Consider the following 24,642-nt stretch of genomic DNA (forward strand, 5'->3'; position numbering starts at 1 on the left):
CCTTCCCTCCGGGATCTGCATGCGGGCATTGAGTCCTCGGGCCTTGGCAGGCGCTCCCTTTTAAGAGCCATGACTCCGTCTGAGCTGCTGCCACAAGCGTGCCCTGGGGAAGTGGAATTGGCTCCATTGCCACAGCCTGCTAGGCCCTGTGTGCTTGTGGGCTCCCCTCTAACCTGGCCTTGGCCTTGCAGGGCGACTTCAGACACAAATCCTCCTTCGTGATCTAGACAGCGGCGGGGCCAGGCACACATGCGGACATCTCCCTGGGGACCCTGCCAGGAGCAGCCCCCATGAGGGGGCGCTGGACATGTGCACAAAAGCTGTTTTGGCCAAAGTCGACTGCTACTCCTTTCGTACTTTTTAACAAGCCACATGAATAAAAAGAGTTTTCCTTGGGATGGGCACAGTCACCACGAGTCAAAGAACAGACCAGGTTCCTGAGGCCAACCCCACTGGCATCTGGGTGCCTTCGGGCGGGCACCATGGGCCCTGAGGGGCTGGTGATTTGCCTCTGGCTGTGGTTGGCAGGTGAGCCCCATGGCTGGGGCACCACCGGCATCAGTAGCTGAGGGCTTGCAGAGGAGGTCAGAGCTTGAACCTCAGTTGCAATGACTTGGCTTCACCATGACCCCCAGGCCGCTTCCTCCTAAGGCTTTGCCATCACTGTCAAGGTGTCCATCTCGGGAAATCTTCTTGGGTCAGCATTTTGTAACAGCAGCCCACATCAGGAAGGTAAATCACTTCTTAGCTGCAGGACCCTGCTCACCCAAGGAGGGTCCCAGTATTGAAGGAAAACCTTCATCTTAGGCTAAGTCTGAAATGGTACTGATATAATGTTCTGCTTTTCTATGGGTGTTTATTTTATAAAATTTACATTCTAAATTTTTGCTAAAGATGTATTTTGGTTATTGAAAAGAAAAATTTCTATTTAAACTGTAAATACTAGTTGTCATACGATGTGAAATAACCTATTTTTTTTTTTAAAGTTCCACTTAAGGCAGGAGCCCATGATGCTCCTGTTCAGTTGGAAACACCCTGATTAAGAGTATTTGAATCCAAGAACCTCCTCAAGGGGGCTTACTGGAGCACTTCTTTGCCCACAAGGTTTGGCATTTTGACACAAGAGAACTCATGTCTTCCACACAGCAGACCATGGTTGCTTAGGAAACCTTTACAAAGATTCCGATTGAGTATGCCGAGGTCTGTTTGCCTCTCTCCAGAAGAGAGGAGGAGCTCGGGGTTAGCTTGGAGCTGCCACTCCCTTAGGTTGCTCAGACTACCTCTGCCTAAACCCTCAGACACGTGTGTCCAGACGGTGTCAGCTGGTGCCCAGGCTCGGGCCGCTTGTCCTGCTCTGAGTAGTGCTGGCTCCCGATTCCCCAGGCCCTCTCAGTCCATCCATCTGTCACTGACGCCCAATGGTGATCAGCCCTGAGTGTGCAGGGGCTGGAAGGGGGTGTCCTCCATGTGCACCCCAGCCCAGCTTCCCTGGGACAGAGCCTTGTGGCTGCAGCTAGATGGTCATGAAACAGAGCAGCCCCACTGTCTGGCTTTTACATCAGTGTACTTACCTGTGCCGTTCAGGAGAGTGTGCAGGGCCAAAGGCAGTCCTGAAGTCAACCTGTCACCCACCTTTATGTTTTTAAAGACCATGAACCCCGCTGCCCTCTTTGCCACGGAGGCAGCATAGGTCCTGTCTTACGAGATGTTCTGTGGTGAAGAATGGCAAGAAGGGCGGCTGGTGATAGCCCGAGGGTGGGCAGGGTGTGCCCAAGTCAGAGGCCATTTCCACAGTGTGACAAAGGTTCTCCTCTGTCCAGAGGCCTTTGTTCCTTGAGAGTAAACATTCTTAGCCTCAGACAGGCTGCAGCATTAACTCCCCACATGAAGCCCTTGGGAACAAAGAGCTGCTCAAGATGCCTCCGCCTCCACTGTGTCACAGGATGGTTTTTATGTAGAACAGTCATCTTGGGACTAAACTTTCAGTGTCTTAATTTTTATACTTTTGAGTTTTTAAATTGAATACTTGAGACTTACGTTGACCTTTGAGTTGTGTGAACTTTACCACAGAGTATTCTGCAGAAGCAGGCAGCCCTCCATAATGCCGGGGTGCCCACCTTCTTCTGTATTTGTCTTGAAAGCTTCGACATGAGACTGTCCCTTCATCCTCAGCTCCCCTTGGTGGAGGGGATAGTGCTCTTCTGTTCGTGGGGACGACTCTAGCTGCCATATTGATTGTCATAGCGATGGGGTGGTCTGACCTCCCTTCTTGTGCCCTAAAACGTCCACCTGGTGCCACGTGACCTGGCTCTGACAGTAGAGAGAAGCCAACATGGGGTCTTGGAGGTCCCTGCCTGTCACTGTAAAAACGCAGACAGAAAAGGAGCATCGTGTGATCTTAGGATGTAAATGTCACTGGAGACCAGAGGCCACATGAGCTGCTGCACTCTTTGTGTGGCTGCGGCCAGACACAGTGCCACAGACTTGTGCTACTAACACGCCTGTAAGTTGGGATTTGTTAAACCTCATTCATAAAAGCTTCTTAAAAAAAAAAAAATCACCTTGGCCTTTTGATTTCTGTCTGTCTCGTGTCATGTCAGGCACAGCCCCAGGTTTGAAGAGCTGCACGGAGGTGAGGGTGTTCGCTGAGGGGCAGCCCTGGGACTTTCATGCACATGTGTCAGCTCACACACGGACAGCCAGGGGTCACCTGACTTTCCACCCTTGCATCCATCGCATCATGTACAGAGGACACACAGACAGCAACCCTGTGCTCTTGCCTCTGTAGAACTGGGATTAAAACATGAACCATCCTGGAGTCCCTGGTAGCCCAGCAGTTGAGGATCTGGCTTTGTCGCTGCAGAAGCTTAGGTCGCTGCTCTGGTGCAGGTTCGATCCCTGGCCTGCAAACTTCTGCGTGCCACGTGCGTGGCCAAAAAACCCCCATGAACCAACCGGCGTTCTTTCTGGCCATTTCTGGACAAAAACAAGTGTTTTAAGGTTACCTGATGGTACTGACAGAGGAACCTAGGGCCGCTCCTCCATGGGAACTGACCAGACAAAAGTCAGCACTGCCACTGCTCTGGTAAGAATGGTTCTTTTTTAAGCAGGAACTATTATATATTCTGTGAAGAGACAGTGTCTGCTGGGAGGAGGGAGGCAAAGGCAAGGGCCAGAGGAACTGAACCTTAAAGACAGATGGAAGATTTGGCTTTATTCTTAAGGACTTCATGTCACTTAAATGACTACTGATTAAAAACCCTGTGCTAATTGAAAATACTAAAAGGCTGTAATTATGCTTATGTCAACCTTTATTCATCTGAAGAAGCTTTAAAAAATCTGCAATTTATAAATATGAATACAAAAAATATACAATCAAGATTTTGACATCAGATATGGGCAACTATGTACATAGGAAACCGAAACCAGATAAGAGAAGCTTGATTATATGAGAGAGCTGCAGTATTAAGTTGTGTTCCCTAAGGAGTAGGATCTAGTTTATACCAATGGACCCAATTTTTTTTTTTTTGCTGCAACTGTAGCACGTGGAAGTTCTCAGGCCAGGGCTTGGGCCCTCAGCAGGGCCCTGTGAGCCATGTAGAGCTTGTGGACTTCTTTCAATGGAGTAGTTATACTATTAAATGAATAAGGCATTTCTCTAGTATTTTACAATTTTTAACCAGATATTTCATACAATTGAAAAGGTTGGCGAGCTATACAGGTGAACAGCTGGCAGCTGAGAACACAGGTGAGCTCTGGTGCTCATAGTGGACGCATCCTGGGTGAGGGACGTGGTGGTCAGTTGGCCGTTTTCAGGGGGGCCTTGCGGCGTGACCTCCTGGGGGCTGCATTGTCCCTGCCTCTGGCGGGAGATGTCACGTTCCACTGCGGAGGCTGTGGGGGCCTGGGGGGAGTGGAAGCGGTCACCCTGGGGTAGGATGGTTAACAAGAACACATCTAGGCAGGGGCTTGGGTGAACTTACGTCATATCGGGCAGTGACAAACACAGGACGTCCCGCTGACCCTGAGCTTCCATGTCCTCTGACAGAGTCTCACATGCACCCAGGCTTCCCAGCTCACAAACACGGCTTGTGGGTCTGTTGGGAAGGGACTTGCCTTTGACTGGAAAGGGTGTCTGGGGTGAGCCTACACAGCTGAGCCCTGTTCCAAATGTGACATTCTGGATGGTTCCTGGATAGAGGGGAGACGACAAGGTTAACAGAGGCCTTCCAGGAAGAAAGGCTGAGCAAGGTCAGGTGTGGGGTTCTGCTGTGGGTCTGCCAGACAGGCCTCCGTCCCCCTGCTGACACCCCCACCCCACCCCCCAGCACTGCCGCTCACAGCCTTCGGCTTCTCACCTGTCACTTGTAGTGCCTGAGGCCTCACCTGCAGCTCACGCCTCCCTCTTGAGCCCCCCTTTCCCTCCCGCGCTCCACCCAGCATGTCCCCTCTCCCCATTCTCCCCTCACAGGCCACATCCCCTTCCCACCTGGATGCTCAGCTCAGACTCAAGCTCTGCTGCTACTAGTTGTGTGAGCTACTCTGAAAATCTCGAAGTTTCTTCACCTCTCAAGGGGAAACACACGTACCTCCCTTGGGGAGCTGCCAGGTTTAAATGAGATCATTCATACTATGCCCTTCACACAGTACTTGGTATGAGATAAATGCTGGAGAAACTGAGCCATGACTGTCATCTACTGGCTGGGGTCCCCCCATCACCTAAGGCAAGTGTGTGTCAAGATCTGCCTGTGCTTCTGTGCTCAGAGAGCCTGTCCCTCCTCCACCTGGGCTGTACCTGATAGTGGGCTGCTGGTGCCCCTGCACAAGCAGCTGTCACCACACCTGCCAAGACAGCACAGGCTCTATATGTCCCCTAACACTGAGGGCAGGATCTGAGGAGAAACTCCTGGATGTGCCAGGGTCCACTGGGATCTATAGGTGCTTCTGTGCTGCCACGGGCCTGAGAGCTAGCTGCTTGTGCTCCCTTAATAGGCAGTGGCAGAGGGCGTGTCTCCACTGCTGCCATCCATCCCGGGGTTCCCCACTCCTCTCTGGTAGGTCAGAGCCCCCTCCCAACACAGCCTGGCACAGCTCTCAGCCCCCGTGCCTGGTGAGGCTTAGAATCAAGGCAGCAGCGCCTTTGCTGCCCCCTTACAGCCTCAGAGAGAGATGCTACCTACACCCTGATTTTCCAGTTAAAATCTAGCTCTGAAAAGTCCTCATGTCCACTGGGCAGAACCACTGCATTCAAGCCGAGTGCAGCTGAGAGGTGTCCACAGAATCTGTTTATAAACCTGAGAGGACAGGATGGGCATTCTTTAGGTAGTAGCCCTCCTTCCTCCAAGAATTATCAGGAGATAGGAGAACTTCAGGCATTTCTTCATGGTCAGAATGAGGGGTGATCCCTAGGAATTTAACATTCAAGAGCCTTGAGAAGTATGTTGACCTGGGGACTCCCATTGTTCCAGTGCAGATCTGAGTGGTGGCAGCAGCAGGCTGCACATGCTGCCAGGATGGGTCAGGGACTTAGGCACAACAAGAAAACAGGAGAAGCCCCCTCTCCGTTCCTGCAGCACCTGGCACCTAACTGCCAGAACAGGAGCACAGGGGCCCCAGGCACAGAGCACACCCCACACTCCTGTTTCAAAGACAGGGATGTTTCATGTATATGACATCAGCCTGTTCAACATACAGGAACCCAAAACTACCTCTGCTCTTGATGACAAAAACTCATAATTCAGGACACAAATCGTGTGTGTGTAGGGGTAGAAGTCCTGTTCGTCCGTTGGTCTCCTTTAAAAGGACAACTCGGATGAAATCATCTGTGTATTCTAAGATCTCACAGGTAATAGAACCACCAGTAAGGAGCGAGAACATGGCAGGTGCCCAATAGGTGGGCTGACGGCTGACAGAGCATGACTGCATCTTGGGGAACAGCTCACCTGCTCCTCCTGTTAACACCTGTGAACAGTACTGTGGGGGCCTTGGGGCTGCATCAGGAACCCCAGGTCTGCCACCCACCTGACCCCCTAACTCACCATCACAGGCACAGCCACTGAAGCCCAGGCCCCTGATAAGGTGAAGAGCAGACTGTTACAGACTAAGCAGGATGGGCAGTGAAGGACTGGGCAGTGTGGCGCCAGGGACACCTCATCTAGTCTGAGCATGAAGGGATGATGGCCGGGGGAGGGGCTCCAGCATGAGGACGTGTGGAGAGCAGGGCCACTGCACCCTTGGGAGGACGGCTGGTTGTGGGGTGCAAAGCCAGGAGGCAGGTGGAGGGAGACAGGCTGAGGCCCACAGGACATGCTAGGCAGGGCTGCGCACACTATAGACACTCGACAGTCAGAACTTCTCCATATTGGAATAACTGTCTCAAAATAAGTTTTAAGATGTTTTTAGAAAAAATAGAAGGAAAGAACAGGACATTGGAAAAACCTCCCGAAATGAGAGAGAAGACACAGGCTCTCTGCAGGGGGGGGGGCAGTGGACCCCTGAACCCATTCAGCAGGCCTGCAATAACAGCCCCATGAGGTGGGAATGGGGTCAACTGAACAACCTGAGGTGTCGGCTGGAGACCTTACCCAGGTCTAAACCTGGCACACAGGATTATGGGAGTTTAACCAAGTCACCAGGTATAAAAGCACCTGAAGAGGCCAGCAGTCAGCTGATCACTCAGGAGCATTCAGTCTGACCTGACACCCTGCAACCCCTGCCCCACCCTGTGGAAGTGTTCTCATTAACAGAAGGAGCTTTGCTGTGACCCCTACATACTCAGTAGGGTTGGGAGACCAGCTAGTCCCCACCAACTACTTACGCTCAGGAGTGCTGATCCCCCGTTTAGTTAGTAGGTCAATAGCTCCACTGGACTCCCTCTCCAAGTCCTGCGAGGATGCTAGGATGAAACGAGAGTTAACTCCAAAACCTCAGACAGCACCAAAGACAAAACATCTCAATGAGGGGAAAAAAAAATCTTGTAAGATGCACAATAAACTTAAGGTCCCCAATAAAGTGTTCTCCTCATTAGGTAACTCAAGAAAGATACAACTAAATGATAAACATAAGAAACAATGGTCTTTCTTGATTCAAACAAATGGAAATTAACATTTCTGGTCTATAAAGCTCAGCCAAGAAAACAGAATATCATGAAACCAGTGTTTCTAAGTAGGAAATGGGCTCTCGTGAGTCTTGGCCAGAGTGTCCCATGAAGGGAACTGGAGAGGACAGTTTGATGCCATCAAACGTTCAAAAAAATATTCATGAGAATTAATCATAAAGATCACACATACACAGACTATATGTTCAGGGATGTTATGATTTGTTTAAAAAAACTGAAAAACACCTATACCTCCCAGAATGGGCTGGTGATCAACATGTGATTGGCTGCAAAGGCACTGCGGAAAGCAGATGAAAAGCCTTCCCTGTGTCACTGCAAGCGTGAAATTATGCGCAGGGAAGATTACAAAGCTAGACAATCATGACCACAACTGTATGAATGAAACTACACACACACACATCCCTCACCACTGCAATAGGTTTCCATACCACCCCAGTTTCTAAATATTCCATCATAAATAGGATCATTTTATTCCCTATGACCCCAAGTTGCCAAGGTCTCTTGTTTAAAGACAATAAAACAGAAACCCTTTGTTGGGGAATGAGAAGAGGGCCCTGGAACTATGCGAGCCACCCCTTATGGACTCACCACCCTCGCTGGGCTCGCCCAGGCTCTTGGGACACACAGTGAAGGGTGGCAGCCCCAAGCTGCGGCTGCGGTGCTGGCTGTTCGATTCCACGGCCTTCTTGACGGAATTTAGGATGGCGATGGTGCTTGGTGACATGGACCTGTGGCTGCAGACACCAGTGACAGATGAAGGTGAGACATGCCCTTATCTCCCTTCAGCCTGATCCATGCCAACACGTGGACAACGCTTAGGAGGTGCCTCTGGGGATGTGAAGACCCACCGCTGCATACCTGGCTTTGGGCATCAGCCTCTTCAGCGGCCTGGTGTCCAGGGAAAGAGGTGCAGGTGCGTGGGCAGTGCGGGGCCTGGATGTGGACGGCTGGCTAGCCACATTAGCCATGGTGCTTTCTAGGCTGGTGGGAGCTGGTATTTTTTCTGAACTTGAAATCTGTTGCAGATGAGAAATAAAGACCACTTTATCTTCCTTTTTCAAGTTGGGGAAAAAAAGGAATCTTCACACCTTCTGAGCAGGTCCAGAGGACTCCATCTCAAAACCATGTCAGAGCTGGGACAGCTTGTGTCAGCCTCCTGTGGAGCTAGGGAGCTGGGGGTGTGGGGCCATCATTGCAGCCGGTCTGTCCTGTTTCTGGGGGAGCAGCTCAGCCCACAGAGGGACTGTGGGGGAGACTGGTTTTCCTGCCATCAAAGAACAAGTACCCCACTGGGGTCCTTACTGTGAACTTGCACCTCTCCCTCACTGGGACACAGTGATTTTCCAGAGAGGCAGCAGTGATGAAGGGAAGGCTCTCCGTGACAGTGACACACAGAACATGGGAACACATGGCTGCCTGAGGGCCTCAGACATAGATTCTGGGAAATGCTTGAGGCGGGCAGCTGATAGCAGCTTGGAGAGAGGCCGCCTGCCCTGCTGTATGGCCAGCGCCCACCTCCACCCTCCCCGGCCCTGTGTGACCAGCACCTGCCCTGTCCACGCCACCTGCCTCACCAGTTCCTGCTCCAGCTGTTCCTGTTCCTCGTACTGCTTCATGTCGTATTCTAGCTCCGAGGCCAGCTGGGTATCGGAGGCGAAAAACTCCTCTATCTCTGCTCGGTAATCCTGCATCACTTCCTAAAGGAGATGCAGAGCATCCTTTAGTGTTCTCTTGAACAAACAGATGAGCTCTCCAACAACGTGATAAATAACACGAACGCTAAGGCATTTTGCTGCGCACAGATGATTTCCACTACGTCAACCAACCAGTTAACGTAACAATATTTTCCCCAGAAATACCAACTGCATTTGTACTGACCACATGGGCAGGGGCCCTGATATGGGGAGTGAGCTAACAGTTCTGATCTTCTGGAAGTTTCCTGTCTATCTGCCAGTTCACAGGCCGTTTCCCAAGTGCCCAGTGGGAGGAAGGACGTGGGATCCCACAAACCCTAGCCTAAAGCGCTCTAGGAATGGCACAGAACTGCTTCAATAGCTGGATGGGGGCAGGGATGGGTGGTCTGGTTTGGCTCTGGGTCTCCACTCATTCAAAGGGTCTTATGGTGCTGAGAAGGCAGCCCCTCAGGAATCCCAGTCAGAGGTCAGGTCGGGGAGCATTACATGGTGTCCCAGCGGAGCCAGCCACAGGGAGCTGTGTGGCCTGACAGTGGCTAGCAGTCCACACCTGCTCTCTCAGAGGATGCGGCTACAGCCTGGAGCCATCTGTGCATCCTCTTCAAGAGCCCACAGAAGGCCTGTTGTCATATCAGAGTGAGAATGCTCTCAGGTCTTAAAAGACGGATGCTAGGACCCAGGCTCTTTGCCATCAGGAAGAAACCATTTTCCCTGATGTGTTTTCTCACAGGAGAAAAGATCTACCATGGCCCCAAACACCAGGGGAAGAGACCCACCCAATCCTCCAACTTCCCCCATGGGGGCTCCCAGGTAGAGGAGAGAACCGCAAGAACTGCTCTGACAGGGGTCCACATGAAGGTGTGTGACCACCATGCTTGGGATGTGTTCAGAAATGGGGTCTTACTTTCCTTTAGATCATAGGAGTCTCCCTAGGATCTAAACTCTTTTTATTCCTTTCTGATGGTTACCGGGGCAATAAAAATGTGACTGGAAGTTCTCACTTTCTCCACAGCCAGACTATATTTCCCACCTTCACTTCTGTAGGGTAGAAAATTAGTTGAAAAGTCATATTCAATGTAATTCTGTCATAGCCCTTTCTGAGAGTACAAACAGAGAAAGGAAAAAAATGCTGCATTTCTTTCGGATTGAAAGATTCTGCAGCAAGGCATGAGGCCTCATTCATGTCTGTGCTGCGTAGACTGGGGTCAGGATGCCTGAAGCCACTTCTCTGGGCAGCATCTCCTGACTAGTAACCCAGAGACAGCACTGGAGATAAGCGTCCCAAATTAAATGATGTGCATTTCCACTTTATCCCACACAGTGAACTAAGACGAGGGCTCTGTTCAAAGCTGCACCTGAGAAATCTCAAAACGGAACCTAACTGTCAGCAAGGACACAGACTCCACTGCCCCAGAAAGGCAGGACAAGCTTCCAAGGAACCTGTGGTCAATATGTCTTCTCCTTAGTCAAATGCCAGCCTAGGACACCAACGACAATGTGTGAGGCCATCTTTACCCTGAGGTAGTGCATGAGATCCCGCAGAGCCGGGCTCTTATTCTTCTCCAATACGGTCTTCAGGGAGATGATAACTGGAATAATATTTTCTATCAGATTCTTCTTTTGAACCTGTGGTGATACAAAGAAAGGCTGTATAAGATGAACAAAGTTCTGAAAGACAAAGGCTTTCTCTCAGCCTAGTTCTTCTTTCATGGCTGATTTTATACATGATATAAGTTTACTTTCCATTTCTGATGCAATTCTGAGGCTGCCGCCTTGGCCAGGGAGACTAAAAGCATTACCTTAAGATGCTCGGAGGGCTTAGTAAAGCAGGTGCAGACAAGTATTATTCTTATTTCTAAACAAGAAAAAGGAATTAGAAATTCAGTTGATCCTTGAACGACCCGGGTTTCAACTACATAGGAAGAACAGGGGGTGTCGGCACCCCACCCCAGATTGTTCAAGGGTCAATGACTTGACAAAAAGCTCCAAATATCCCCAGGAACCCACCACAAACCCCTGGCTCCACTGGGTCCCTCCAATCCACATGCTCAGCCCTGCTGCCAGAGATGTCTGCAGGAGATGTTTGAGATCCTGCAGGTGGGTGGGTGGGTGATGCAGGGGGCTCAGGCATGGGGATGGTTTGCATCTCTCTTTCCCTCTGTAACTCTGCATACATTAAGAGAGGTGCTGGGTATTTATACAGTGCCTTTGTATTCTTCACCAAGAAAGATCACTAAAAGATCACTAATTGTGATCTTTGTTTTATCTTATAATTAAAAATAATTCATTATAAGTAGCCCATATATACAAGGTTATCATCCTGAATCTGATAATTCTTTTTCTTGCCATTTAAAGTCACTAGTTCCTTACTTGTAAACCACTTTTTTTTTTATAATTTTTTTATTTTCCCACTGTACAACAAGGGGGTCAGGTTATCCTTACATGTATACGTTGCAATTACATTTTTCCCCCAGCCTTTCTTCTGTTGCAACATGAGTATCTAGACAAAGCTCTCAATGCTATTCAGCAGGATCTCCTTGTAAATCTATTCTAAGTGTGTCTGTTAAGCCCAAACTCCCGATCCCTCCCACTCCCTCCCTCTCCCATCAGGCAGCCACAAGTCTCTTCTCCAAGTCCATGATTTTCTTTTCTGTGGAAATGTTCATTTGTGCTGGATATTAGATTTCAGTTATAAGTGATATCATATGGTATTTGTCTTTGTCTTTCTGGCTCATTTCACTCAGGATGAGATTCTCTAGTTCCATCCATATTGCTGCAAATGGCATTATGTCATTCTTTTTTATGGCTGAGTAGTATTCCATTGTGTATATATACCACAGCTTCCTAATCCAATCTTCTGTCGATGGACATTTGGGTTGTTTCCATGTCCTGGCTATTGTGAATAGTGCTGCAATGAACATGCGGGTGCATGTGTCTCTTTTAAGTAGAGTTTTGTCCGGATAGATGCCCAAGAGTGGGATTGTGGGGTCATATGGAAGTTCTATGTATAGATTTCTAAGGCATCTCCAAACTGTTCTCCATAGTGGCTATACCAGTTTACATTCCCACCAACAGTGCAGGAGGGTTCCCTTTTCTCCACAGCCCCTCCAGCACTTGTTATTTGTGGATTTATTAATGATGGCCATTCTGACTGGTGTGAGGTGGTATCTCATGGTAGTTTTGATTTGCATTTCTCTTATAATCAGCGATGTTGAGCACTTTTTCATGTGTTTGTTGGCCATCTGTATATCTTCTTTGGAGAAATGTCTATTCAGGTCTTTAGCCCATTTTTCCATTGGTTGATTGGCTTTTTTGCTGTTGGGTTGTATAAGTTGTTTATATATTCTAGCGATTAAGCCCTTGCCGGTTGCATCATTTGAAACTATTTTCTCCCATTCTGTAAGTTGTCTTTTTGTTTTCTTTTGGGTTTCCTTTGCTGTGCAAAAGCTTTTCAGTTTGATGAGGTCCCATGGGTTTATTTTTGCTCTAATTTCTATTGCTTTGGGAGACTGACCTGAGAAAATATTCATGATGTTGATGTCAGAGAGTGTTTTGCCTATGTTTTCTTCTAGGAGTTTGATGGTGTCCTGCCGTATATTTAAGTCTTTCAGCCATTTTGAGTTTATTTTTGTGCATGGTGTGAGGGTGTGTTCTAGTCTCATTGCTTTGCATGCAGCTGTCCAGGTTTCCCAGCAATGCTTGCTGAAAAGACCGTCTTTTTCCCATTTGATGTTCTTGCCTCCCTTGTCAAAGATTAATTGACCCTAGGTGTCAGGGTTTATTTCCGGGTTCTCTATTCTGTTCCATTGGTCTGTCTGTCTGTTTTGATACCAGTACCACACTGTTTTGATGACTGTGGCTTTGTAGTATTTCTTGAAGTCTGGGAGAGTTATGCCTCCTGCTTGGTTTTTGTTTCTCAGGATTGCTTTGATGATTCTGGGTCTTTTGTTGTTCCATATAAATGTTTGGATTGTTTGTTCTACTTCTGTGAAAAATGTCATGGGTAATTTGATAGGGATTGCACTGAATCTGTAGAGTGCTTTGGGTAGTATGGCCATTTTTACAATATTGATTTTTCCAATACATGACCATGGAAATATCTTTCCATTTCTTTACATCTTCTTTGATTTCTTTGATTAAAGTTTTATAGTTCTTGACATATATGTCCTTTACCTCCTTGGTCAGGTGTATTCCGAGGTATTTGATTTTTTGGGGTGCAATTTTAAAAGGTATCGTATTTTTGTATTCCTTTTGTAATATTTCATTGCTGGTATACCGAGATGCAACTGACTTCTGAATGTTAATCTTATATCCTACTACTTTGCTGAATTTGTTGATCAGTTCAAGTAGTTTTGGGGTTGAGTCCTTAGGGTTTTCTATGTATAGTATCATGTCATCTGCATACAGTGACAGTTTTATCTCTTCTCTTCCTATATGGATGCCTTTTATTTCTTTTGTTTGTCTAATTGCTGTGGCTAGGACTTCCAAAACGATGTTGAAGAGCAGTGGTGAGAGTGGGCATCCCTGTCTTGTTCCAGATTTGAGTGAGAAGGCTTTCAGTTTTTCCCCATTGAGTATTATATTTGCTGTGGGTTTATCATAAATGGCTTTGATTATATTCAGGAATGTTCCCTCTATACCCACTTTGGCGAGGGTCTTGATCATGAATGGATGTTGGACTTTGTCAAATGCTTTTTCTGCGTCTATTGAGATGATCATATGATTTTTGACTTTTTTTTTTGTTAATGTGGTGTATGATGCTGATTGATTTGCGTATGTTGAACCATCCTTGTGAACCTGGGATGAACCCAACCTGGTCATGGTGTATAATTTTTTTGATATGTTGTTGGATTCGGTTGGCTAAGATTTTGTTGAGAATTTTTGCATCTATATTCATCAATGATATTGGGCGATAGTTTTCTTTTTTGGTGGTATCTTTGTCTGGTTTTGGAATGAGGGTGATGGTGGCATCATAGAATGTCTTTGGGAGTATTCCTTCTTCTTCAACCTTTTGAAAGAGTTTAAGGAGGATGGGCACCAATTCCTCTTTATATGTTTGATAAAATTCACCTGTGAAGCCATCTGGTCCTGGACTTTTATTTGTAGGGAGTGATTTTATGACCTCTTCAATTTCATTTCTAGGGATCGGTCTGTTCAGTTGGTCTGTTTCTACTTGATTCAGTTTTGGCAGGCTGTAAGATTCTAGGAAATTGTCCATTTCTTCCAGATTGTCAAACTTGTTGCCGTATAGTTGTTCATAGTATTCTCTTATGGTTTTTTGTATTTCTGCTGTATCTGTTGTGATTTCTCCTTTTTCATTTATAATTTTGGTTATTTGGGTTCTTTTTCTCCTCTTTTGAGTGAGTCTGGCCAGGGGTTTGTCAATTTTTTTTTACCTTTTCAAAGAACCAGCTCTTGGTTTTATTAATTTTCTCTATTGTTTTTTGAATCTCTATTTTATTGATTTCTTCTTTGATCTTTATAATTTCCTTCCTTCTGCTGACTTTAGGCCTTTTTTGTTCTTCTTTTTCTAATTCATTTAGGTGGAGGGTTAAGTTGTCAATTTGGGGTCTTTCTTCTTTTTTGAGAAAGGCCTGTATTGCTATAAATTTCCCTCTGAGCACTGCTTTCGCAGCATCCCATAGATTTTGAGAGGTTGTGTCTTCATTATCATTTGTTTCAAGGTAGTTTTTAATTTCCTTCTTGATTTCCTCATTGACCCATTGGTTTTTTAGTAGCATGTTGTTTAGTCTCCATGTAGTAGGTTTTTTCTCTTTCCTTTTCCCATGGTTGATTTCTAATTTCATGGCATTGTGGTCAGAGAAGATACTTGAGATAATTTCTATGCTCCTAAATTTACTGAGATTAGCTTTGTGTCCCAATATGTGGTCGATTCTTGAGAATGTTCCATGAGCATTTGAGAAGAATGTGTATTCTGCTTTTTTTGGATGTAGTGTCCTGAAGATATCAATGAAGTCTAACTTTTCTATTGTTTCCTTTAGGATCTCTGTTGCTTTATTGGTTTTCTGTCTAGAGGATCTGTCCATTGATGTGAGGGGGGTATTAAGGTCTCCTACTATGATTGTATTCTCATCAATATCTCCCTTTTTGTCTGTTAGTATTTGTTTTGGGTATCTGGGTGCTCCTGTATTTGGGGCATATATGTTGACGATAGTAACATCCTCTCCTTGGATGGATCCCTTAATCATTAAGTAGTGCCCTTCTTTGTCTTTATGTCTTTTGTTTTAAAGTCTATTGTGTCTGATAGGAGCGTTGCCACTCCTGCTTTTCTGTCATGTCTATTGGTGCGAAATATTTTTCCCCACCCTTTCACTTTCAATCTATATGTATCTTTTGTCCTAAGGTGAGTTTCTTGTAGGCAGCATATTGAAGGTTTTTGCCTTTTTATCCACTCAGCCACTCTGTGTCTTTTGATTGGGGCATTCAGTCCATTGACATTTAAGGTGATAATTGATAGATGATTATTTATTGCCATTTTGAACCTCGTGTTCCAGTTGATTCTATGGTTCTCCATTCTTCCTTTCTTTTTTTTTTTTGGTTGGATGGTCTCCTGTTATTATCTGCTTGAGTGTATTTTTTTTTTTCATTTTTTGCAAATGCAATATTTGGTTTTAGCTTGTGGTTGCCCTGTTTTTTAAGTATGCTAACCCCTTCCCATAATTGTGTGTTTTAGCCTGATGGTCCTGTAAGTTCAAACATTTCATTACTATATTAAAATTAAGAAGAGAAACAAACAAACAAAAAGGGTTATTTATTTCCTAACATCCCTTGCCCACATTTTATGGGTTTGATGACTCTTTTTAATTTTTTTTCTTTTTAATTTTATTTTGTTTGAAGCATGTTCATGATTAAATCTGTATGCTAGCTTATTTGAGTGACTGCTCTCTGATTGCAGTTTCCTCAGTCCTAGTTCTTCCTCTTTTTTTTTTTCTTTTCTTTTTTCTTCCCTTTCCTTCCTTCCTTTTTGGTTTAGAGAAGCCCTTTCAATATTTCCTTTAACCTGGGTTTTGTGTTGCTGTATTCTTTAAGTTTTTGTTTGTTGGAAAAAATTTTTACTTCCCCTTCTATTTTAAATGATATTCTTGCTGGATAGAGTATTCTAGGTTGCATATTTTTTCCTTTTAGCACTTTAAATATCTCTTGCCATTCCCTCCTGGCCTGTAGTGTTTCTGTCGAGAAATCAGCTGATAATCTTATGGGGGTTCCCTTGTAGGTAACATTCTGTTTTTCTCTTGCTGCCTTTAGGATCCTCTCTTTAGCACTAACTTTTGCCATTTTTTTTCCTTTTGTCTTTTTGCCATTTTCTTGGGCCGCTCTTGCAGCATATGGAGGTTCCCAGGCTAGGGGTCGAATCGGAGCTGTAGCCACCAGCCTACGCCAGTGCAACAGCAACACTGGATCCGAGCTGCGTCTGCAACCTACACCACAGCTCACAGCAACACTGGATCGTTAACCCACTGAGCAAGGCCAGGGATCGAACCCGCAACCTCATGGTTCCTAGTCGGGTTCGTTAACCACTGCGCCACGACAAGAACTCCTTTTTTTTTTTTTTTTTTTAAACTTTTGCCATTTTTATTATGATGTGTCTTGGCATGGGTCTATTTGGGTTCAGTTTGTTTGGGGCCCTCTGTGCTTCTTGTATCTTGAACCCAGTATCCTTTAGATTTGGGAAGTTTCCATCGATAATTTCTTCAAATATATTTTCCATTCCCTTATCTTTTTCTACTCCTTCTGGAATTCCTATTATGCGTAGATTGGCCCGCTTTATATTATCCCATAGGTCTCTTATGTTGCTTTCCAGTTTTTTGATTCGGTTTTCTGTCTGCTGACTGGATTGGGTGATTTCCATTATTCTATCTTCCATATCACTGATTCGTTCTTCTGCATTATTCATTCTGGTTTTTACTGCCCTTAGTTCAGTTTGCATCTCTGCAAATGAATGTTCTAGTTTTTCTTGGCTCCTCCTTATATTTTCTAGTTCCTTTCTGAGGGTATCTGCATTACTGATCATATCTTCTCTTAATTCCTTCAGTATTTTCACTATTTCTCTTTTGAACTCCAGGTCTGTCAGACTGCAGAGATCTGTTTCATTGTTGACTGTTTTAGGTGAGTTCTCCTGTTGGTTTGACTGGGGGTGGTTTCTCTGCTTCTTCATCTTGCTTGTTGTTTTCTTTCTCCTGAGGGAGTTGTACTCTCCGTTATCGGGCAGTGTTTGCCTTGTCACTGCCGTGGAATATTTCCTGAGGGCTGGCGTTGTTGGTCAATCTTTTTTGAGGCAGTGTGGCTTTTCTGGAGTGTTGATGGGGCTAATAGTGTTTCTTTGAAGCAAAGGAGGACTTCCTGAGGGCAGACAGGACTGGGAGGTCCACACCACGATGGTAGCAGATTTCACTTGGTCATGCAGAGCTTGCTCTCGTGTTTAAACCACTATTTCTAAAACTTCTTATCAGATTTCTTGAAACAGGAGGGCAAAGACTAAAGAAGTAAACAATTTACAAGCAGAGGCTAAGTATAGGGATAGCCTTCAAGAGTGGCTTAAATGCAGTCAGTCCACAAATATTACCCAACACCTTCTCTGTACCAAACATAAGGCTAACTTCCAGGGCTAGAGAAATGAGGGCCAGGCTGTGTGTAATGATGTGTGGCCATCAGGTGGCAAGTGGCAAGGTGTTAAGGGACTTTGCCTGGGTGGGAAGAAGACTGGGATGTATATCAGGTGAGGTTTCTTTTTTTTTTTTTGTCTTTTTGCTATTTCTTTGGGCCGCTTCTGCGGCATATGGAGGTTCCCAGGCTAGGGGTCTAATTGGAGCCGTAGCCGCTGGCCTACACCATAGCCACAGCAACGCGGGATCCGAGCCATGTCTGCAACCTACACCACAGCTCACGGCAACACCGGATCGTTAACCCACTGAGCAAGGGCAGGGACCAAACTCGCAACCTCATGGTTCCTAGTTGGATTTGTTAACCACTGCACCACGACGGGAACTCCAGGTGAGGTTTCTTGAAATGATGACACTTAGCATGTGCAGGTGTTAGATGGCAGTAAGCGAGGACAGGGTGGGACAGGGCACTACAACAGAAGTTGGGTACGCAGAGGCACAAAGCAGGACAGGCCATCTCTGTCGGCGGCCCGGAGTCTCTTGGACTGGAGGGGAGGGCACATGCACGTGAGAGTTCTGTGTGCCTTGAGGAAGAATCAGGATTTTATCTAAGAGGTGACAGGAAGCCACCAACCCACGTATTAAAGATAGCATTAGTGAGGTATAACTTACAGATCATAAAATTTACCCATGTTAAGTGAACAGAGTTTTGGCACAAGTCTGGCCAAAGGAACCAACACTACAGTCGAGATCATCATCACTCACAATCCATGACTCAGAAGTTCCCTGCTGCCCCTCTGCCTCTAGTCTGTTTTAAGCAGGGAAATACAATAATCAAATCCACACTTAAGAAAGATGCTCTGGTAGCAAGGCAGTGCACAGCCAGGAACAGAAAGAAAGGAGAGAGGGAAACGGCACAGGTTATTTAAGTCAGTTTGGAGCCAGTGGGAACATGAGAGAAATGTGTGAGATGAAGGGACAGGACCTGGGGACACACTGGCTGTGTGGGCTTGGTACGGGAATCTTGGGCCGTGGGGACTATAGCAACTGAACAGTCGTTTGAAACCGAAACCCTATCCTCCCATTCACTGGCCAAGCAAAGTTGAGCCCAGCCAGCCAGACTTCCGGCTTCCCTGAGAACTTGGTGATAAAGGTGCCTTTCTCCACAATGGAGACCATGGGAGCTTCAAAGAGAGATGCGGAGAAGGAAGGAGAGAGGAGTGGTTCATCCAGGCTGGCAGGCAAACAGGTCCCCCACCGGGGTGGATGTTCAGGCCACTGTAAGGAGGACCCCAGGACTCAGGCGAGAGGGTGCCTGGAGGGCGGGTGGCCCAGTCAGAGAGAGCAGCACACTCACCTGGGAGATGAGCTTCTTCTGCGCCTCCTGCAGGACCACATTTGCCAGGGCCAGGTCCTCCTCTTCCATGGGCAGGTCCTTATCCACTTTATTCCTCATTGCCAGAAGCTTGATCTCCTTTGAGCTGAGTACCTCAAATGTGTCTGAGAGCAACTCACTGGCTTCCATGTCCAGGGGCAGGATGCCATCGGCAAAGCAAGCTGGAGGAAGCAGAGATGGGCTTCTGAGAATCGCTGCCTGCGGGGAACGCACAGCCAGCTGAGGGCCAAGGACAGAGGGGCCCTCTTTGCTGCAGAGCGGCTGGGCCATGAGACAGGCAGCAGTTTGCTTGCTCACCTATTTCATCCCTACACTCCAACCAGTCCTACCCAGTGTGCTGAGGCAGATTTTGGAGGTGATGTTGAACCGCTGCTCATCTGTGAAGTGTTCCAGGAGGAAACTGTAGATTTTCATCCGTTTCTCCTTATTTGTCTTCCCCTTCAGCGAAAATAGCCGCTTTTCTCTAGGGCAGAATTGGACCATCTCACCACAGCACTGTACCTGAGCCACCCTCCCAGCATCCCCTGCAGCACTGACCTCTCCGACTGGGGAAATCTATTGTACTTTTCATGCTTCTCGTAGCTGTTGAAGTGGAAGATGCACTCATTGAAGTGCTGGAAAAACATGGCAGGGTTCCTCTTCAGCAGCAGTTGAGCCAGGCAGAACTTCCCAGTGCTGTGGAGAAGGGGACAAGGTGGGGAGTGTGTACTACTGCCTCAAGGTTGTACCAAGAATCTGTAACAGAGGAGGCTGTGGATAGGCTAGGCAACAAAGCCCACCCAGGAGACAGCTGCACTTCCATCCTGCTTGGCTCCTTGCCTGTCCTGCCCTGTGAACCCAGCTTTCACCAGCTCTCCTTGCAAAACTGTAACAGCGGGCTATCATTCATTGACATCTCACACATGAGACCCCCCTAGCCCACAATAACCCAACTGCTTCTTCAGGTGGACCCCCTGCCATGACCAACTGGAAATGAACCTCAGCCTCTGGCTCCAACTTGAACTCTGAACTTCTTCAAGGACAGGATTAAGTACCAAGTGGGTTAGTTTGGGTCAGCAAGACAAGTACTCTCCATAGGCGACGACCACTCAAACCTAGGCTGCCGAGGGACACAGGGGGCCCAGTGAAAATGGTCCCCAAAGCAGACACTGGGACAGAGGCCGGATGCTCACTGGGCCCAAGGAGATCCCCCTTTGCCATTAGGGCAGGTGAGGGAAGGCCCAGGCCTGGCTTCTGCTCAGGGGTCAACCCAAGGTGGTGGGGGCTGGCTCTGATCCAGTCACACCATCCAGAGCAATCTTTTCATTTCATTTTGAGTTCGATTCAATTTCCACCCAACAGGGGTCCTTTTGCTCTCACAGTGAGGGGAGCAGCAACAAGGGCAATCTTGGCCTTGGGCCGTGCCGGGACCCCCAGAGAGCTCCCTTCCCTGACGCTCTCCTTGGGCTAAGGATGAATCAGTCTGTCCACAGCACACACGCATCACAGTCAGAGAAGGTAGTTCAGAAACCTCAATGGGGAAGTAACCTGCTGTGGGAGCAACAAGGATGGCTCACCGGGCACAACTGCGACGTATCTAGAACTCTGTCCAACAATGGGAGCTCTGCGAGGAGGAGGAGGAGGAGGAGGAGGAGGAGGAGGAGGAGGAGGAGGAGGAGGAGGAGGAGCGCCCTCAGGACCACCTACACACCTGCTCAGTAACAGGGCTGGAGGCAGAGTGCGATGCATCAGAGGATCTCCCCTGACAGGTCACTCTGCTAACCCAGCAGTGCAGAGAATGGGGAAAATCATTAAGTAAACAGAAACACCCTCAAGAAACAAGCTGGCTTCACCCCTTAGGTATCTGATTACAGTTACCCACACAGTGCAGCAGTTCTCGCCACTGCCCTGTCTTCCCAGACTTGAGGTCATTCCTATGAAAATGTACAGTCAGGCAGAATCCAGCCACCCTTCTGCAAGGAGACAGGCTGCTTTGGACTTCAACTCAATGTCAAATGCTCATCAACTCACTTTAGGTCAAGAACATGTACACCATGGGTAAGCCCCTGGTGAGTAACTAGCTTAACCAACCCACAAATAAACCTCACAGTAACATAATTACATGAAGGATTTAGAGGCCAGGGCTGAAAGCAGGTCCTGTTCAGCATTAGAAGAATGGGCGCATGGTCAGTGGTGAAATCCAGCACTACTCCTGCCGCTGCATTTACTGGGACTCACAGAGCCAGATTCAGCCTTGGCCAGATTAAGACTCACAGACCCCACTAACTTGACAAACCAGGTAAGATTTTTGTTTTTGTTTGTCAGATAAATAGGTCAAAGAAACCAGCATCCTAAGTAATGCCTTAGGCACCCTTTCACCTCGCCTCATCCCAAAGGACAATTCACAGGGACCACACACAGCATCAAGTCACGGACACTGTGAAGATTTCACACAGCATGAACTGTACCATACACAGAACACAAGGCAGGTTGGCTAAACCTGAGTAATACTGAGAACACAAATCTAGATTTCAATCAGCCCGACAAGACCACAAGGGAAGAGCAGTCAGGTTATTTCCCTTTTTAGATTTAGCAGGAAACATAAAAAACCTACTTCTTTTGGATGTCTTCCTGAGCAAATGTTACCTGAAGCAGGTATCTGCTCAGTGAGGGCCACTGTTGACGGACTCATGGTCTTGGTCTGGCCATTCTCAGAGTAAGGCAGGGGCTCAGACCCATCCACACCAGCATCTATTTCCTGCACCCAGACCTTGGCTACAACCCCAAACCCACAGCCCCTCTCTCTCCAGCCCTCACTGCTGTCACGACGCTGGTTTCTCCTCCCCTGGGCTTCTGTCCTGGGGTCCCTTTCCTAACTGCAATCTTCCAATCCTGTGCTCTGCAGTCCTAGTTCCCACTCCGTCCCTCCTCTTTGTAAAGGACTGGGCTGTCCTCCAAGGACCTGTTTCCCTTACAGCCCTCTGGGGGAGGGAGCAGGAAGGAGGGGGAGCTGTTCCTCTCAAATCCCACAGTCAGGGTATGAGGACCACACTCTCCCTGATACTTTCACCCATTCATTCACCAAATGTCCACTGAGTGCCTCCTTGGTTTAAAGTTCTCTTTCATGCTAGGGATACAGCAGGAAACAAAGCAAAATCCCCACCTCCCAGGAAGCCTGTATTTTAGTAGGTGGACAGATACTATAGAAACCATACAGAACACGTTGCCAAAAGTGGTCTGAAGAAAAAGGCTTGAGGAAGAGTGTGGGGGGTGGGGGTTTACTGGCTGCTGGGGAGAAGACATGTCCTCCACCCAGCTCATGTGAGGCTCATCCTCTTCTGACTCTCCTGCCATGTGTCTGTCTTGCCCTTGACTGCTTGATAAATGCTTCCTGGTTTTCTCCATTCCAAACCTGACATCACCATTATGGTGATAAGGTCTGAATGTTTGTGTGCCCCCAAATTTCCATGTTGCAAACCTAGCCCCCAGAGGGTGGTATTAGGAGCTGGGCCTCTGGGAAATGACTGGGTTACAAGGGCAGAACTCTCACAGATGGGGTGAGCATCTTATAAATGGAGCCCCAGAGTCCCTTCTTCCCCTCTGCCATGTGAGGACATGGTGAGATGCCAGCTCCCTGGAGGAGGCCCTCATCTCACACACCCTGCCTTTAAGCAGGGAGGAAGGAGTTTCTGTTGTTTATAAGCTACCCAGTCTGTGGTACTGGTTCCAACAGCTCAAATGGACCAAGACAATCCCCCAGAGCACCTTTAGTGTCCACACAGTCTTCTCTTAGCTCAACTTTGTCAATTCCAGGGACCCCCCCCCCCCACTGTGGTGCCAACTTCTGAGGGCAGACAACCGCCAGCTGACTTGTTCAGCTTTCTGATTCCTTCATCTCCCACTTGTCCTGCACGGAGACCTCTAGACCCTCAGTTCCTCCTTTTTCTCCCAAACCAAGCCGTCTCTGAAGTACTTCCTTTTCTATCTCAATGGTCCATCACAGTTGTCACCATCTTGCCCTGAGCTCCTCTGGCCCCTGCCTTCCTGCACATCTGCAGCATCTGCCTGGCTACCCTGAACAGCCCACCTGTCACCCAGCTAGCACCCTGACTGCTGTACTACACAGACACCACCTAGTAGGCAGAAGGAGAAACAGGTCATATATCATTTGGTAGTTCCCCAATTGGGAGTTTATACATTAATTGTCACAAGGAGTTCCTGCTGTGGCACAATGGGATCAACAGTATCTCTGCAGTGGCAGGGAGGTGGGTTCCATGCCCAGCCCAGTGCAGTGGGTTAAAGATCTGGCATTGCCATAGCTATGGCATAGGCTGCAACTCTGGCTGATTTGATCCCTAGCCATATGCCATGGGGCAGCCACACGCATACAAAAAGGTCATGCAATTTTTGCTCATGCCAGAATCGTCAGGAGATCCACTTGGACCAAAAATACACTTAAAGGGCTCTGCCACTATAGTCTCTCTGGAAGATCTGTCTTAGCAGAGACATGCAGAAAAATTAATAAAAGCAAGCAGGCAGGCCTGCCCTTTGGCCTAAAAATAGGTGAACAGATGAATTTAAATTAGTTTTTCAAAGCTTTTTAAATCATGCTCCACATTTTTACCATGGTTCGAATAAACCCAGAATGTAGGGATAAAAACAGAAAGATTTAAGGGGGAAGGGAGAAAATGCTACAAGAGGCACTGATCATCTCACTATGGTGGATGCATCTGTCTGTCCCTCAATTTCCTTCTGGTTCATGCTCTCACCCCCTGCGTAAGATCCTGTGTATACTTTACATACTGATGATGGCTCCTGCACACGTGTAGGAGCTGACACATATGGGGAAAACACACACATGCAAATGAGATATCCACCCTCCCCTCCTAGGCACGTCACCTCCATGCCCCAGCACTGGTGCTCCTGCCTGCTCCAGGCTCCACATTGCAGATGGGCCCAGGGCCATCCTAGGGCAGAGGTGGAAGGTGAGAGGGCACTGCACAGCTACCAAGTTGCTTTACCAATTATACGAAGGAAAGGAAAACAGAGTAGAGGTCTGCTCTGACTCCAGATGTGCTAATTAAAATATCAACCTCTACCTTCTGGTTTATTAGGTAAAACATTCCTCCTTGGAAAACTATACCCAAAGGAAACCAAAGAGAAGTTTTTCCATGGAACTCAGAGTAAACCACTGGTGACCATATCTGGAACCAGAGGGACCCAGTATACACCGGTTATAGCTAGAGAGTCTATAAAGACCTCTTTCCAACTGGGGAAACTTCTGCCATGCATTCAACATTCTATTTTCCAACAGCAGACTTGCTTTAAAAAGAATTACTCAGAGTTCCCGTCGTGGCGCAGTGGTTAACGAATCTGACTAGGAACCATGAGGTTGCGGGTTCCGTCCCTGCCCTTGCTCAGTGGGTTAACGATCCGGCGTTGCCATGAGCTGTGGTATAGGTTGCAGACCTAGCTCAGATCCCGCGTTGCTGTGGCTCTGGCGTAGGCCGGTGGCTGCAGCTCCGATTAGACCCCTAGCCTGGGAACCTCCATATGCCGCGGGAGCGGCCCAAGAAATAGCAACAACAACAACAACAACAACAAAGACAAAAAAAAAAAAAAGAAAAAAAAAAGAAAAAGAATTACTCATACATGGGGAGTTCCTGTCATGGCTCAGTGGTTAGGAAACTCGACTGGCATCCATGGGGATGCGGGTTCCATCCCTGGCCTTGCTCAGGGGGCTGAGGATCCGATATTGCCATGAGCTGTGGTGTAGGTCACAGACGCAGCTCGGATTGGACCCCTAGCTTGGGAACCTCCATATGCCATGGGTGC

At 47.5% G+C, this 24,642-nt stretch overlaps 2 protein-coding genes across 4 annotated transcripts in view; one reads left to right on the top strand and one right to left on the bottom strand.

Moving 5' to 3' along the window:
* The window catches only part of JAM3 (junctional adhesion molecule 3), an 81,449-nt gene extending 78,888 nt beyond the window's left edge, over nt 1-2,561 (top strand). The window contains exon 9 of the mRNA XM_047751858.1: nt 192-2,561. Within this exon, the coding sequence (XP_047607814.1) occupies nt 192-227 (36 nt within the window). The 3' untranslated portion in view covers nt 228-2,561. The remainder of the gene's footprint in view (nt 1-191) is intronic.
* Nucleotides 2,562-3,293: 732 nt separating this feature from the next.
* The window catches only part of NCAPD3 (non-SMC condensin II complex subunit D3), a 73,749-nt gene continuing 52,400 nt past the window's right edge, over nt 3,294-24,642 (bottom strand). For all 3 annotated transcript variants that reach the window (XM_047751852.1, XM_047751851.1, XM_047751850.1), the window contains 10 exons: nt 19,366-19,503; nt 19,158-19,291; nt 18,790-18,989; nt 10,327-10,437; nt 8,692-8,814; nt 7,976-8,133; nt 7,706-7,851; nt 6,818-6,895; nt 3,984-4,191; nt 3,294-3,904 (listed from right to left, as the gene is read on the bottom strand). In XM_047751852.1, coding sequence (XP_047607808.1) covers nt 3,799-3,904; nt 3,984-4,191; nt 6,818-6,895; nt 7,706-7,851; nt 7,976-8,133; nt 8,692-8,814; nt 10,327-10,437; nt 18,790-18,989; nt 19,158-19,291; nt 19,366-19,503 — 1,402 coding nt within the window. In that variant the 3' untranslated portion in view covers nt 3,294-3,798. The remainder of the gene's footprint in view (nt 3,905-3,983; nt 4,192-6,817; nt 6,896-7,705; nt 7,852-7,975; nt 8,134-8,691; nt 8,815-10,326; nt 10,438-18,789; nt 18,990-19,157; nt 19,292-19,365; nt 19,504-24,642) is intronic.

The sequence above is a fragment of the Phacochoerus africanus genome, chromosome 11, assembly GCF_016906955.1.
Source record: "Phacochoerus africanus isolate WHEZ1 chromosome 11, ROS_Pafr_v1, whole genome shotgun sequence".
Lineage (NCBI taxonomy): Eukaryota > Metazoa > Chordata > Mammalia > Artiodactyla > Suidae > Phacochoerus > Phacochoerus africanus.